Source organism: Ascidia mentula, chromosome 7, assembly GCF_947561715.1.
Source record: "Ascidia mentula chromosome 7, kaAscMent1.1, whole genome shotgun sequence".
NCBI lineage: Eukaryota > Metazoa > Chordata > Ascidiacea > Phlebobranchia > Ascidiidae > Ascidia > Ascidia mentula.
In genome coordinates, this window is record NC_138572.1 from 17,545,659 (window position 1) to 17,561,022 (window position 15,364).

At 32.3% G+C, this 15,364-nt stretch overlaps 1 protein-coding gene across 1 annotated transcript in view; it reads left to right on the plus strand.

The window, feature by feature from the left end:
- LOC145909719 (uncharacterized) overlaps positions 1-13,788 on the plus strand; it is a 40,673-nt gene extending 26,885 nt beyond the window's left edge. The window contains exons 7-25 of the mRNA XM_082997073.1: positions 3,032-3,193; positions 3,635-3,796; positions 3,951-4,124; positions 4,210-4,365; positions 8,405-8,515; positions 8,714-8,811; positions 8,900-9,094; positions 9,157-9,350; positions 9,657-9,865; positions 10,441-10,602; positions 11,163-11,324; positions 11,658-11,831; positions 12,091-12,246; positions 12,311-12,421; positions 12,559-12,653; positions 12,711-12,890; positions 12,956-13,211; positions 13,271-13,311; positions 13,568-13,788. Coding sequence (XP_082853199.1) covers positions 3,032-3,193; positions 3,635-3,796; positions 3,951-4,124; positions 4,210-4,365; positions 8,405-8,515; positions 8,714-8,811; positions 8,900-9,094; positions 9,157-9,350; positions 9,657-9,865; positions 10,441-10,602; positions 11,163-11,324; positions 11,658-11,831; positions 12,091-12,246; positions 12,311-12,421; positions 12,559-12,653; positions 12,711-12,890; positions 12,956-13,211; positions 13,271-13,300 — 2,787 coding nt within the window. The 3' untranslated portion in view covers positions 13,301-13,311; positions 13,568-13,788. The remainder of the gene's footprint in view (positions 1-3,031; positions 3,194-3,634; positions 3,797-3,950; positions 4,125-4,209; positions 4,366-8,404; positions 8,516-8,713; positions 8,812-8,899; positions 9,095-9,156; positions 9,351-9,656; positions 9,866-10,440; positions 10,603-11,162; positions 11,325-11,657; positions 11,832-12,090; positions 12,247-12,310; positions 12,422-12,558; positions 12,654-12,710; positions 12,891-12,955; positions 13,212-13,270; positions 13,312-13,567) is intronic.
- The last annotated feature ends 1,576 nt before the right edge of the window (positions 13,789-15,364 follow it).

Sequence of the window (15,364 nt, forward strand, 5' to 3'; positions counted from 1 at the left end):
GCAAACAACATAGATTTTGCGAAGTATTTTTTTCGTAAAACAAATCCCAATTACTTCTTTACTGTTTTTCGTTGTTTATTTTGTGCGTCATTATGTGTTTAGTCATGTGTGTTTAGTAATGTATGTCAGTGTGTCACTGGAATGATTATGATCGAACGAAGTACATTAAATAATGTTTTCACCTGTTGCAAGAAATGCTTTGAGAGCAGTTATCGATTACTAGTCACTTTTCTCATTTTTTAAAGTGATTTCATGTTTTTTTTAATCTCAAATTTTGAAGATTAACAAAAGTGCCGATGGATTGAACTGGGATGAATTTGAAACAAGCTTATATCAAAATGACTTCCAGCATCATTTCTGTACAAATAATACTGCTTGGTAAGATTATTGGATGAGTCGTTATTGCAAAAAGTGATGACATGTTTTTACCTTACAGGTGGTGCATTGCAAAATTTAACTGGACAAATGAAAGAAAATTGAAAAAAATCAGAGAGTGGCGAGATGAGAAATATGGAGGGGTTTTGTACGACCATATTTATGAAAAATATGATATCACTGAAGAAGGATGCAAGTTGAGTTTACTGCCAAAGGTCTTCAAAATACGGTAGAAAATAAATACTTGAATATATTTAGTAATAGTTAACTATACCGGCTATGGGTTTTTAAATGGGATTTAACAATTTTCTGTTTTCATTCATTTTGTTTGAGTTTATTTCTGAACTGATATTGTGTATATGGCATTGGCAGCATACATCAGTTGTTACTTATCCTATTCAGTTTCTCACATGTTTAAGTTTCGTATTTATTTGTTTGCATGGGGTTAGTTATATGTTTTTGTTTGTTCAAAATATTATTTCAAAATATTTATTCAAAATATTAAAATAGGAAATATGTAAATTCTTTGCCATGGTTGGTTTGCACATGGCAAACTATGTTTATTTCGTAACATTGATTATTGTTCCACCCTTTTCTTAACACTAGACTGTCGCCAACTTGTTACCATTTCCAGCTGGCTAATCGTTAAACTTTTTGACTTTTGTATTAAGATTAAAAGGTCTGAATAAAGATTTAAGCAAAAATTAGAAATATTTTTCAGTGACTTTTTGTATTTCCTGCAAATTTAGCAAACCTCAGCCAAGTGATGTTGCATTTGTTTTGATTGAAAGCTCAAAAGTGATCAAATGTGTTTCAATCAAATGTGATGATTTGTACAAACAGTCAAATAACACAAAGGAGATTATTGAGAGCAAACTTGGTTCAACTGAGTACGATGAAAAGTGCAAGATTTCCATCATTTACAATGGAGAAAAACTTTATGGTAACTGGAAGATATTAAAAACTTACAAGCATTCTGTGTGGAATTTGTGTCAAACTTTTAGTAAATCAAGTTTCATTTTTACCTAATTCCTGTGAACATAACCGTATGCACATGACTACCAACCAACGTGAACTTTACATACATAATTTGAATTATGATAGCATAGAATTGGATAACAATGAACTTGTTTTCCTTTCTGAAACATAGTATTTTTGTTACTATTTGTTGTTGTATACGCAAGTAGCTATAGTGGTGTTCTTTGTAAGAGCTGCCATTTGTCTTTCCAGCTTTCATTAAATTGTTAACACAAAAGCACCATCCTTGTTTAAACCACATCTTGATGTTTGTAGGTAGATTGCTTGAAAAAAATTAATAAAAACAAAACTTACTGTAAACATTTTAACAATTACCTGAAATAACAACTCTTTACAATAATATTTGTACTAGAAAACAATTTCCTTAGTGGATGCATTTATTCAGTTGGTTTTTCAATGTTTTATTAGCATTACAACCTACCTTTAACTTATAACACTTCACAATAAGATTTAAAAACAGAAAAGTTACTTCTGAAATTAACACATAAAATCTGTAGCAAACTTTACCACATTACTGTCAAACACAAGAAGTTTTTTTTTAATATTTTAAATGTTTCAAGATGTAAATTAACAATAGGTTTTAGTTTTTATTCTCTGTTGTCGTAATTTGGGTGATTTGTGTTTTAAGATAGTTTACTAGATTTAATCTCTAATTTCTGGTAACATTATCATTACTCATCACAGAACCCACTGACAATGATGAATATGAACATGAAGAAATACTTCCAATCGAATTATATTTTTCCAACATCGGAATTGAACTTGTTGATGCTCAAACCATTGGACAGCGTCTGAATGTATTTAACCATTATGTTACATTACTTGATATAAGTAACTGTAACTTGAAACTGGAAACACTGAAATTCTTTTGTGAGGGAATTAAACAAATGAAGCATGAGGTAAAGATACGTACCTTGTGATGACCATCATCTACTTACTGTTTTGTACTTTTTGTATCCTTGAAAACCAAGTTTTTGAAATACACTAATATCAATATCAAATCCTGAAAATTAGGTTTTGAAGGTTATCAGCATTTATTGTCCTATGCAGTGGCAATGGGTATTTTTTGGAGGTAGATAGGTATTAATAACCTTAATTTGTATTTTCAAGGAAGAATGTATACTTCTAAAATTTCATTTTTAGCTGCGTCACCTTGAATATTTTGATGCCTTTTCATCTAACAACACCCTGCACCAAATGACTAGCTGCCGGAAAGTTAAATAAACTGCACTAAAACTGCACAAAACACTAAAAAAATCCATGGCATTGGCACATGCGTCCCTGCTAATCCAAAACTTTATATGACCGTGATGCATGACTGGTTATACTATTAAAACTTTCTTTGTGACAAAGAAGTACAAGAATTGCAGTTTATTTTGACATTCATTCATTGATAACTAAATAATACACCTTGTATTTTTCTATTGTACAATAAATTCAGTAACGGTCAATGATTCTCCTATTCTATTTTTTTTTGTCATATTCATGTATTTAGGCTTATTTTTATGAGCATTGATAGGGAAAACGATTGCTCCCAGAGTCTGCTATTAAACCTTTATACATATCTATATAACTGAAGATTATTTCAAAGAATGAATTATGATATGGGTTGTTACAGATGCAAACTTTAAAAGTGAGCAACAATTCACTTGGAGATAAAGGAGTTAAGATTTTGTCAACTTGTTTACATAAAGTACAAAAACTTGATGCAGACGGATGTGGAGTTACAAGTGTTGGGGCAATCGAGTTGTCTGCAGCAGTCAATAGAAATCCAGACCCGGTATTTTTTCCACTGAATATCATAGTAATGTAAAGTTAGTGACAATTCGAAAACTTGATTATTTGTGGTAATGGTAGTGGTATTTGTAGAGTAAGTATTAATAGATATATTAGAAAGCTGTAGGAGATGCTCACCTGTTTAAAAATAAACCTCCTTCTTGCTATTCTCTGTCAAAAAATTTGTTCAGTAGGTGCATAATAACTTACTTTATATCTCAAAGAAACATAAACATTATCATTTTGCTTATTTCACTTACCTAAAAGTGTTTTTTAATGCAAACAATCCTACCAATTTCCAGACAAGTTTTCTTCGTCACTTTATAGTGCCTTATCCAGGGCGACACCTTGTGGCAAAAATACTGCAAACAACATGTGTAAATTTTTTTTTTAGAAATAATAGAAAATTCGCTAACTAATAAACATTTTATATTGATCATCTCAGACAAAATCATTAAAACTCAGCAACAATCCCCTTGGAGATGAAGGAGCCAAGATTTTGGCAACTTGTTTGGATAAAGTGCAAAATCTGGATGTGGATGGATGTGCAGTTACAAATATTGGAGTAATCGGGTTGTCTGCAGCAGTCAACAAAATGCCATACATGGTAAATGTGCAAACATGTACTTAACATATTGTTAATATTTTGTTGGTTAATGGAAGTTTAGGTTTTATTTAGCGAATACTTGCTGTTTTTTTCTGTAATTTGTTATTGGACACATATTTTGTGATTCTGATTAAAACTTTTTATCATTTTACAGATGCAAGCCATAAACTTGAACAGGAATATGATTGATGACGATGGTGCAGAACACATTGCTCATTGTTTGCACAACATCGTTAACTATCAACAAACTGCTGAAGATTTGTTGCAAATTTTATCTCCTGAAGGAAGGAAATTTACTGGATCAAAAGTGGATGACTTACAAGATCGTGTAAGAAAATGGTCTTGTTGAAATCATTAGCTAGTATAAACGTTTTTTGTTTTTAAAGTTTTATTTGACAAATACTTTTAAACAGGACAACTATGAGCTTGTGGATTCGAATTCATCTCCTGTTGGGAAAAAAGGAGGTAGATTAGAAGTTGGTGGTTGTATTGTGGAAATCCCTGGAGATGCTTTGGATCAACAAGTACTCATAAAACTGACCTCATATTATGGAAAGCGAAGTGAAACGGTAATTAATTGAAATAACTTGCAAAAAATGCCTTATATAAAACCATTTTGCAGAATCAAATTACCCCAATGCTTAAATGTGAACCAAACCATCTAAAGTTCAAAAAGGACATTTCCATTACTTTACCAACTTCCTATATTTCAGAAACTCGACAGTTTATTGTAGTAAGTGGTTTCTTACATAAGAATATCTTTAATTCTCATTTTCTTGTTTGTTTTGAGGTTTGTGGCTTAAATTTTCATTAACTTAGAAAATAAGCTTCCAGATCTGTACAATATTCCTAAATTTGAAACTCTTTGTTTTGAATTTAAATCAATGCTAGTCATTTTTACAATTAATCTATCACCTTTATGAAATCAATAGCGTTTTTTAAGGTAAAAGAAAGTGTGGATGGATTAAAATGGTGTGAAATTGAAACCAATTTTTTTAATAATGATTTCCAGCATCGGTTCTTTACTACTCACTTTTCATGGTCTGTATATAAGTTTTTGTAACATGTATGGTTGTTTTTCTTATTTTTGGTGATTTATTGTCTTTTCTAGGAAAGTGGTGGAAAAGTTAAACGATTGGCGATATCACCGGAAGAAAAAAAAAATCAAAGGAGAATGGGAAGAAGAATCTCAACAAGGAGTGTTGCATATTTCTATGTATGACCATATTTGTCAAAAATATGATAATGCTGAAGAAGGACTGAGGAAGTTAGATTTGGACCCACAAACTTTTAAAATCAGGTAAGAAAGTTAAAAAAAGCTGAGCAATTTTCTTGTTGTTAATTTTTTTCCTTGGTGTTTTCCTGCAATTTTAGCAAACCATCAGAAAATGACTTTGCTTTCTTGGAGATTAAAAGCTCAACAGTGACTAAATATGTTTTGATCAACTGTGATGATTTATACAAAGGTCCTAATATTACAAAGCAGATTGTTGTGAAAATGTTGGTTCAAATAAGTATGATGGAAACTGCATGATTTCTATTGTCTACAATGGAAAAACAATTTATGGTAAATGATTTGCATATCTATGTTTCAACATGTTATTGGCTCACTGAAATCCAGGTTTTCATAGAATATTGTTTTCTGAAGCAGAAGGAATTTAAAGTTGTTTGTTACATTAAATCATGTTTAAGTGTGTTGTCAGTATAAAAATCCCCAAATAGTAATAAATATTATCATCTGCCAAAGCAACTTTCCTGTTTATATTTTTTCACCATTGCAAGTTTTGCACGATCGCACTCGATAAAATCATCAATCAATGTAGTTCTTCTATGATATCATTACGTTTCTTCTATAAGTGGTGCAGAACAAGATTATTAAAAATCATTATGGGTTTGATCTGCATAAGGTTGTATAAAAATGTTATCTCTTGATCACATTTTTTTCATTGACAGTCTGAACCTCTACACACATGTACACGCACAAACTGGCCTCCATGTCTCAAAAACACAATGGGACCATCTTGTCCCAAAACTTTTGCTGGTCCATTCCATAATCTAGAGCCATCCCTTTTATAAAAGACAAGTTCATTTATGTTATAGCGGGTTCTTGTGTTTCTTCTCTGTTTGCGAAGGACTCGTCTTATTTTCTCAGAGTTCGCACCTGCAGTGAAAGCCCTTCTAGCTGCATGCAACGCACTCAAATGCATTCCCACGTCATGACGTTCAGTTGCTTACATGGATTTTTGTCTTGAATAATTGATGGCAAGGATATATTTTGACCAAGAACAAGCTGTGATGGGCTAAATCCGTTATTGTTAATATGTGCATTCTTTGCACTCACAGTCCAGGCTACTGTAGTAAGCCAGTCACATTTTGTATCAAATTAATTCAAGATTAGTTTGTGTCTTACATGACATACCTTTTTCTTTTACACATTATAACTTTTGGCAACATTGTTAATTATGTTACTTTGACATGAGGACTTGTGGTTGCGTACCACTTGGAGGTAACACCATTTCGATGCATACCACCTAGTTGAGTGTTACAAAGTAACCTAAGGAATGAAGTAACAAACATTTTGAGATCACTTACAATTTCTAAAATTCAAACTATATCTGCAAATAACGGAAATGTGATCGCGTACCACCCTGGAAAGGTATGCACACCACCGGTTGGGAAACACTGTTTTAAACCATACTGCTTTTTTGGCATTTACCGCTTATTTACAGACTGTGTCCACCACTGCGTGTCCATAAACTTCATTAATCAGATATTGTTTTTACCACCATTTGACTGAAAACAATTTCCAACCTTTGTTGGTTAGTTATCCAAGTCAATCAAGTAAAAAAATCATTGATGCAAAATCATTTTTGTGTAAGGAAAGGGGCAACACTTGTACTGAATAGATTAAAAAACTTTTGGTTAAACAGCTTTTTTCAGGCGTATCACTAAGTCAGTTAACTTTAGTGTCTGCTTTTAGTCAGCTATCGTATTGCTTTGATTTAATACCATTAATACTGCTTTCCCTTCAGACACATTGTTTCATATTTATATAACAACCTTTTGCAGAACCATCTGAGAATATTGGGTATCAATTTGAAGAAAATCCTTCAATGGAATTGCATTGTTGCAATAGTAAAATTGGACTTGCTCAAGCTCAAGCCTTTGATGATCATCTAGATATATTTAATCTTGATGTTACATTACTTGACATAAGTAAATGTAGCTTGAAACTGGAAACACTGAAATTCTTTTGTGAGGGGATTAAAGATATGAAGCATGAGGTAAAATTACAGACCAAGTGTTTGTGAAGTCATATTATTTTTTTTTAATTGCTTTTACCATGTAGGACAATTAAAACAAAACACAAAAATATTTACCTAACATATTGTATTGTAATCATGGCTTGCAGTTAAAGTTTTGTTTTCTTGTGTCTAGACAAAAATATACTGTGTCAAGCAACATAGCTGATACAAAAGTGTCTCATATAGCACACTGTTTCAACGAAATAGCTTAAAACAATGACTAATGACCACCACGTCTTCCAAGCAGCTTAGGAAAATTCTTTCCTATTTCGTCATTAGTCAATATCTATTGCACTGATGAGATGCATTATTCAGCCAATTCTCATTCAAAATCATAAAAGTTACAACCTATTATAAACATCTAGTTAGCATTTGCAATAATTCAGAAAATCATCAATTTATACCTTTATGTTTTGTATCATTATGCCGAATTGTTCATATGATTAAATACAATTAAGTTGTAAATATTAAAATATACTTTTAACCCAAGTATTGGTCATGTTAAAATCATGACAGATGAAATCATTAAAAGTCAGCAACAATCCACTCAGAGATGATGGAGCCAAGATTTTGGCAACTTGTTTGGATAAAGTTGAAAACCTTGATGTTGAAGGATGTGGAGTTACAAGTGTTGGAGTAATCGAGTTGTCTGCAGCAGTCAACAAAATGCCTTACATGGTAATTATTGTATGAAATATTACAGGTTAATGTGTAGAGAGTCACTCAATGAATTGTTTATGCTACAGGCTATTATATGTTATTAGTTGAATCATTGTATTTCATAATTCTAAATAATTTTTTTTTTTCAATTGGCAGATGCAATCCATAAACTTGAATAGGAATAGAATTGATGACGTTGGTGCAGAACACATTGCTAATTGTTTACACAACATTGTTAACTATCAACAAACTGCTGAAGATTTGTCACAAACTTTATCTCCTGAAGGAAGGAAGTTGATTGGATTAAAAGTTGCGGAGTTACAAGATCGTGTAAGAAAATAATGTTACTTAAAAGCTAAAGCTAAATAAAAGGTTTTTATTATTTTAATTTGGATTTCTATTCAACACAAACATATAAATAGGACAACTATGAGCTTGTTGATTCCACTTCATCACTTGTTGGGAAAGAAGGAGGTAGATTAGAACTTGGTGGTTGTATTGTGGAAATCCCTGAAGATGCTTTGGATCAACAAGTGGACATAAAACTGACCTCATATTATGGAAAGCGAAGTGAAACGGTAATTACATGAAATGATGTAAAAAATATAGAAATGAAAATACTTTATTTAAAACCATTTTGCAGAATCAAATTACTCCAATGCTTAAATGTGAACCAAACAATATGAAGTTTGAAAAGGACATTTCCATCACTTTACCAACTTCATTTATTTCTGAAAGTCAACAGTTTATTGTAGTAAGTTGTTTTTTGTAATTTTCATGTTACATGCAATTTTTTTTTTTTACTAAGTCTGACTAATACATTTTAACTTAATTGAAACAAACTTTAAGGCTGTTCTGCTGTTCAGTAAATCAATTCAAATCAACAATTTTATATATTCAAGAATTTATGTTAATATTTATCTTTGTTAATAACAAATTAATAATATTATAGGTCGCAGAAAGCATGGATGGATTAAAATGGAATGACAATGAACCTTGTTTTTATCAGAATAATTGCAGACATCATTTCCATACAAATCATTTTTCATGGTAGGAAAATCGAATTAATAACATTTAATTTTGTGTTTATCATTTAATTTTGTGGATCGAATTGTCGATGTCTTAATGTTCTTCTCAGGTGGTTGATAAAAAAAATCTGTGATTCTTTTTGGCCAAATGAAAAGAAAACAAAAAAGATCAAAGGTGAATGGGAAGAAGGATCACAACAAGGAGTTTTGCATATTTCTATGTATGACCATATTTGTCAAAAATATGATAATGCTGAAGAAGGACTGAGGAAGTTAGTTTTGTTTCCACAAACTTTTAAAATCTGGTAAGAAAGTTAGAAAAAGCAGAGCAATTTTGTTGTTGTTAAGTGTTTTCCTGCAATTTTAGCAAACCATTGGAAAGTGACTTTGCTTTCTTGGAGATTAAAAGCTCAACAGTGACTAAATATGTTTTGATCAACTGTGATGATTTATACAAACGTCCTAATATTAGAAAGCAGATTGTTGTGAACAAAGTTGGTTCAACTGAGTATGATGGAAACTGCAAGATTTCTGTTTTCTTTAATGATGAAAAACTTTACGGTAACTAAGATTTAACCAGTTCTTTTTCTGCAACATTTTCTCACATATAAAATGTTGCCTAGCAGCTTTTTGCCGAACAAACTCTTTATTTAATGGGTTGATTTTTTTGGTTTGTTGTATGCCATCTTCCCATTTCATTTGGCAAATGATCACTCCACATTTTTGCAATATTAAAACCAAATAAAATAAAATTATCACAAATTGGACCATTGCTGCAGGTTGGATTAATTTTTTTTTTGAACACCGATTTGTTTTGAATTCTAGTTGTTAAAAACCCTAATTTTATTGGCACTTTCCTGTTTGCAGAATCTCCCAACTATGTTGAATGTGGAGAAAATCCTCCAATGGAATTGCATTGTTCCAACATTGAAATTGGACTTGCACAAGCTCATGCTTTTTGTCATCATGTGGATATATTTAATCATGATGTTGCATTACTTGACATAAGTAGCAGTAATTTGAAACTGAAAACACTTGAATTTTTTTGTGAGGGGATTAAAAAAATGAAGCATCAGGTAAAGATAAGATGAAATACATTTTTTGTGTAATTGTTTCTTGCTTACTGTTTACTTTTGAAAATAATTATTTTGGTTTTTGTAAAATATGATAAAAAAGCACAATTTAGTTGAAACAATATGTTGTTTATTCATACTTTGAATTACTGTTTGCAATTCAAATGTTATGTAGGCCCCTTGAACCAACAACCGAAAAAAAATTATTCCTCTTTTCAATTAAATTAGCAGTGTTCAAAAACCCGACATAACAGCTAATTTTTTAAGAATATGCTCAGTAGTTTTATTATTGTTTTGATTCACATAGTTTGAATAAAAAACATGAAACAAAACTGTTGTAAACGAACATATATTTGTAAGCAGCTATAATTAATTAGCAAACTGGTATTTTGCACCCTAAATTTAATGAAAATGAAAATAAGATCAGAGGAAAGTTAAAAACATACAAAAAGCGAGTGAAACAAAAACTTTCTTATTTGCTTCTTGGAAATCCCCCTATTTGCTAGTTTTTGTTATGATTGTAACCAAAAACTTTTGCATTAACAATATCCGTAGAAACATGACATTTGTTGTCACAGATGAAAACTTTCAAAGTCAGCAACAATCCACTTGGAGATGAAGGAGCCAAGATTTTGGCAACTTGTTTACATAAAGTCCAAACCGTTGATGTGGATGGATGTGGAGTTACAAAAGATGGCATCAAACAAATATCCTCAATTATCAACGGAATGCCAAACCCGGTAATTTAGGACATTGGAATTAACCAGACATGCGATTGCTGAATGGAAAACTCTAATAATAACGACTCATTTTCACCAAAAAAATTTTTCTCTGAATTGACACTGTTGCTACCCGTACATGATGTCAAAGTCAATTGCCTCGTTTATCATCTAATGCTTTTTGGTATTATGTTGGTAATACCGCATGTGACCATTGACCAAAATCAGCGGCGTATATTTACTTAACTTCATTGCAAATAAAATTTTCTAAGTGGTCCCATTTGCAATCCCTCTGCTCTTTGACCTGCCTGTCTACATGGCTTACTGCATAAACAATTTTCTGTGATTTTAAGCTGAGTAACTTAGAATTTGAATTATGTTTCTACAACCAAAAAATATAAACCACGTCTTTTGACCTTCAAAGACCAATGTGCACATTATGATGCCATTAATAATTTGAAAGGTTCAAGATACCCTTATTTGAATTAATAATTTTTTATTATTACTCAATATGTATAGATTAAATAACAATTTTATTTCAAAAAAATATTTATTAAGGATAATTTTAATATTGATCACAGATGCAATTTTTAAAAGTCAGCAACAATCCGCTTGGAGATGAAGGAGTCAAGATTTTGGCAACTTGTTTGGATAAAGTTCTAAACCTTGATGTGGATGGATGTGGAGTTACTGGTATTGGAGCAATGAAATTGTCTGAAGCAATCAACAAACTGCCATACATGGTATTTATTGTGGCCTTGTAATGTATCTGTCTTTGGGTTACCATACGTTTTGCCGTGCCTTACATATCGATGTGCGCCATGCGCCAGGTTTCTGCAAGTCCTTTTAATGCAATGGTTACACTTTGGGTATTGATGATGGTTTCTGTGGGTTCTGTACTGGCTATAATTCCTATGCATTTTGTCTAACTTAAATGTTCCAACAGGAATAAAAAGGAATACTGCTTAGTATGGGAATAAAATTACAATAGAAAATGGCTCTGTGTCAAGTTTTTGTTTAAATTTAACCTTTTAGTTTTTTGCACTTAACAAAAAATCATTTTTTTATTTTTATAGATGCAAGCTCTTAACTTGAAAGAGAATACAGTTGGTAAAGTTGGTGCAAAACACATTGCAAATTGCTTGCACAACATTGTTAACTATCAACAAACTGCTGAGGATTTGTTACATTCATTATCTACTGATGAAGGGGAACCGGTTGAATCAAAACTCAAGAAGTTAAAGGATCGTGTAAGAAAAAATTTTCCAATTTTTTTATAACATTTTGATAACAAGATAAAAACTACCTATTAATTTTGAAACATCCCACACATAATGGCTAGTTTTTTATCTGTACATTAGGTTTTACATTTTTATGTAAATAGGACAACTATGAACTTGTGTTGTGAGTGATTGTTTTTCTATAATTTAACCCAAACATGAAAATTTAAGGCTAAGCTAAAGTAAAATGTAATGGTTTGATTTCTATTCAACACATACATATGAATAGGACAACTATGAGCTCATGGATTCAACTTCATCACTTGTTGGGAAAGAAGGAGGTAGATTAGAAGTTGGTGGTTGTATTGTGGAAATACCTGAAGATGCTTTGGATCAACCAGTACTTATAAAGCTGACCTCATATCATGGAAAGAAAACTCAAACTGTACTTACGAAACACATGAAATATGCAAAGATTAGTTTTTTTTTATTGGAAATACTTTTTGCAGCATCGAATTACTCCAATGCTTAAATGTGAACCGAACAATCAAAAATTTCAAAAAGAAATTACCATCACTTTACCAAATTCCACCCATTTGTCTGAAAAGGTGTGGATTGTGGTAAGTTTCAAATTTGTAAACCTTTTTTACTTTATTTGTTATTTTTGACATAAAACCTTGTTTGCAATACTAATAATTTTCATAAATATGAACCACTTTTATTTAATTTTATCGACAAAAACCAATCAATATCAAAGATGAAAAAAAGTGTGGATGGAATGAATTGGAGTGAATTTGATACTAGATTTTATCAAAATGAATGTCATCAGTTCCATGCGACTCATTTCTCATGGTAGGTGATTGGTAAAAACTACTGTAGTTGTTGTCGATACCATATTGTCTACTGTAGGTGGGTAGTTAAACAACAACCTACTGGGACAATAAAAGATAAAATAAAGAAAATCAGAGGGGAGTGGGTTGGAGGAAATTCCCAAGGTGTTTTGCATATTGCAATATATGACCACTCCGAAAACCCTGCTGTTGTTGAAGAAGGAAAAGTAGTTTTGCCACCAGAAGATTTTTTAATAAGGTAAAAGTCAGAATACAATGTTGTTGTGTGCAAATAAAGTGCAGTAATTTCTTTTTTGATTTTAGACCATTTCCTCGTATCAAAACAAATCCTTTCTTGGAAATTGAAACCCCAGATGGAATTAAATGTCTTCCCAGCAGATGTGAATTGCATGGTTTTTATGATTCAGGCATAACGAGAAGACAGATCACATTAACTTTAAGCAATACAAGTATATCAGATTTTGATGAAAAGTGCAAAATTTCTGTAACCCTTGGTGGTAGAAAGTTTTATGGTGATGGACATCAAGGAAAAATCTGTGCGGATCTGTTTCTTGCAACGGTAGGAAAAAATAGTTGATATTTATGTTTAATTTAATATCAATCATGTTTTTTCAGTAGAAAAGTTCCACTTGCAATTCCATAGAATAAACACAAAAAAAGTAAGAAATGTTGTGATATTTTTGCAAATGTAATTATTTTTGTCTGTAAAATTTTTTTCAAATCTTTGCAGTGTTTGCAGACAGGTGTTCACACTGTTTCTAGCTGTGAGGTCTCACCAGTGCAGCTGGTGACTGTGGCACAGACCTCGCAGTTCGAAACAGTGTGTACACCTGTCTGCAGCTCTTAATGATTATTATGTCTTTTTTGCGTGTATAATTAATACTACTGTTAAATTTGCAAATATTTTCTTCTAAGGTTCATCACACTCCACATCAGCTGACTCATCTCAGATATCTTATAGTGTGGTTGGTGCTGAAAATGTAACTTTCACTAAACACTACCACTATTCAGTTAAGTTAAATGACAATTTTCCTGTGGAAAGTGACAATATTTATTTCTTCTCTAAAAGTTTAGCAAAGGAGATGTAAGTAATGTGCAAGGTTTGTAATTCGTGTTGTGGAGCAACATAATGACTTGTTTGTTAAACTTTCTGCACATTAGCGAATGTAATTCTGAGTTTTATACAAGATGATTCTATGCATGCATTGCACTTTATTGGAAACCTTTTTCCATTTTATCGCTTTAAGTTTTTGTGAAATTATTGCATTCCTTTTACATCTCTATGCATTGTTTGTGGTTGTGTTGGCTTGGTTTCCCAAGCAATAAATGACCGAAATCTTAGTTTTGAGTCTAATTCTGAGGTTCTCAACGTTTCTGAATGTAGAAAATAAATTGGAAACCTCCAATATGCAAGGAGTCGCATAGAATTGAGGGCGGTCGTAGCACACGTGTTGGAATGCTGTGGGATATTTGTTGTATATGAACCGTTTATTAATTCACATCCATGGAATAAATTCCCAAGGTTACAAACCAGTTGACTGGTATCGCCACAAGGCGTTTATCAGGTCGCCAGCAAATAATTAACGGCATCAAGTAGAACGTCGAAATTTGTTGGATAACTAAGCAATGTTGTATACTGAGGTTTAAACAAATATATCGTGTGACATACGTGGCAGGACTGCACTGAGTAAAATAATACTGACATGTGTTTCGATACCGTGGGATAAAAGTCCGTTGACATCACAAGCGATTTCCTATTCACACATACAATGCTACATTACTCTGATCAACTATTGAAAGAAAACAACACCAAATGCAACTACATTCGTGTGGTAAAATGGTATTAGGCACTTGGACCATGCAGAAAAGTTTAACGATGTTGTGTAAGCCGCCTTTTCAAGTAAGTCACGGAGTGATCGGAACTCAATTAACTCTGTATGCGTTTTGTATATAAGCCACATACTTGTGCACAAAATCAGAAAAATCACAGTAATTACAGAAAATCACAGTAATCACATCATAGTCGCCATCACAGACATCTGAATATGTTTTTTCCTAAATTGTTCCAAATGCCATGCACACCTGCGTAAAATCGATCAACAGAAAATCCACCCGCATTTCAACTCACCAATTATTTATCAGGACGATTAAAGTTTTCATGTCATGTTTTCAAATAAAAATTATTTTGTTTAAATTGTTACGTTCCTACGCTCTAGAACATTTACATAGAATCAGTTGGTATCTCGTTTCAACATGGGAGCAATATAATTTCGTTTATCCTTTGTGTGCTTGTTTGCAATTGACCGTTTCGAAAATGATTTATTTTCCTGAAACTGCTGCCTTAAAACTACAAAACAAATAATATAATATAATGGTAAACGTACTGTCCAGATATGATGGGGTAAGAAGGTTCTGTGTTCGGGTCCGAGGTCTGCGTCGCCCAACTCGTTTCAAGCTTAAATCAAAGAAGGCATTACACAGCACGTATTGGGTGGAGTTGGTTCAAGATTACCTCAACAATAAATTTCCCGTCAGTAACTTGATCAAGAGCAACCTTTCCATACAAGAAGTCGGGAACGGTGATGGAAGCGTCTGCTGCCAGAGCAGAAGAGAAGGCTTCGTTGTCGTAAAGTTGGAGGGACATTTCGAATTCTCCGGAAGCTGAATCCAGTGCAGCCATAACTTCACTGAGGTAAAGGAAATATGGTTGCA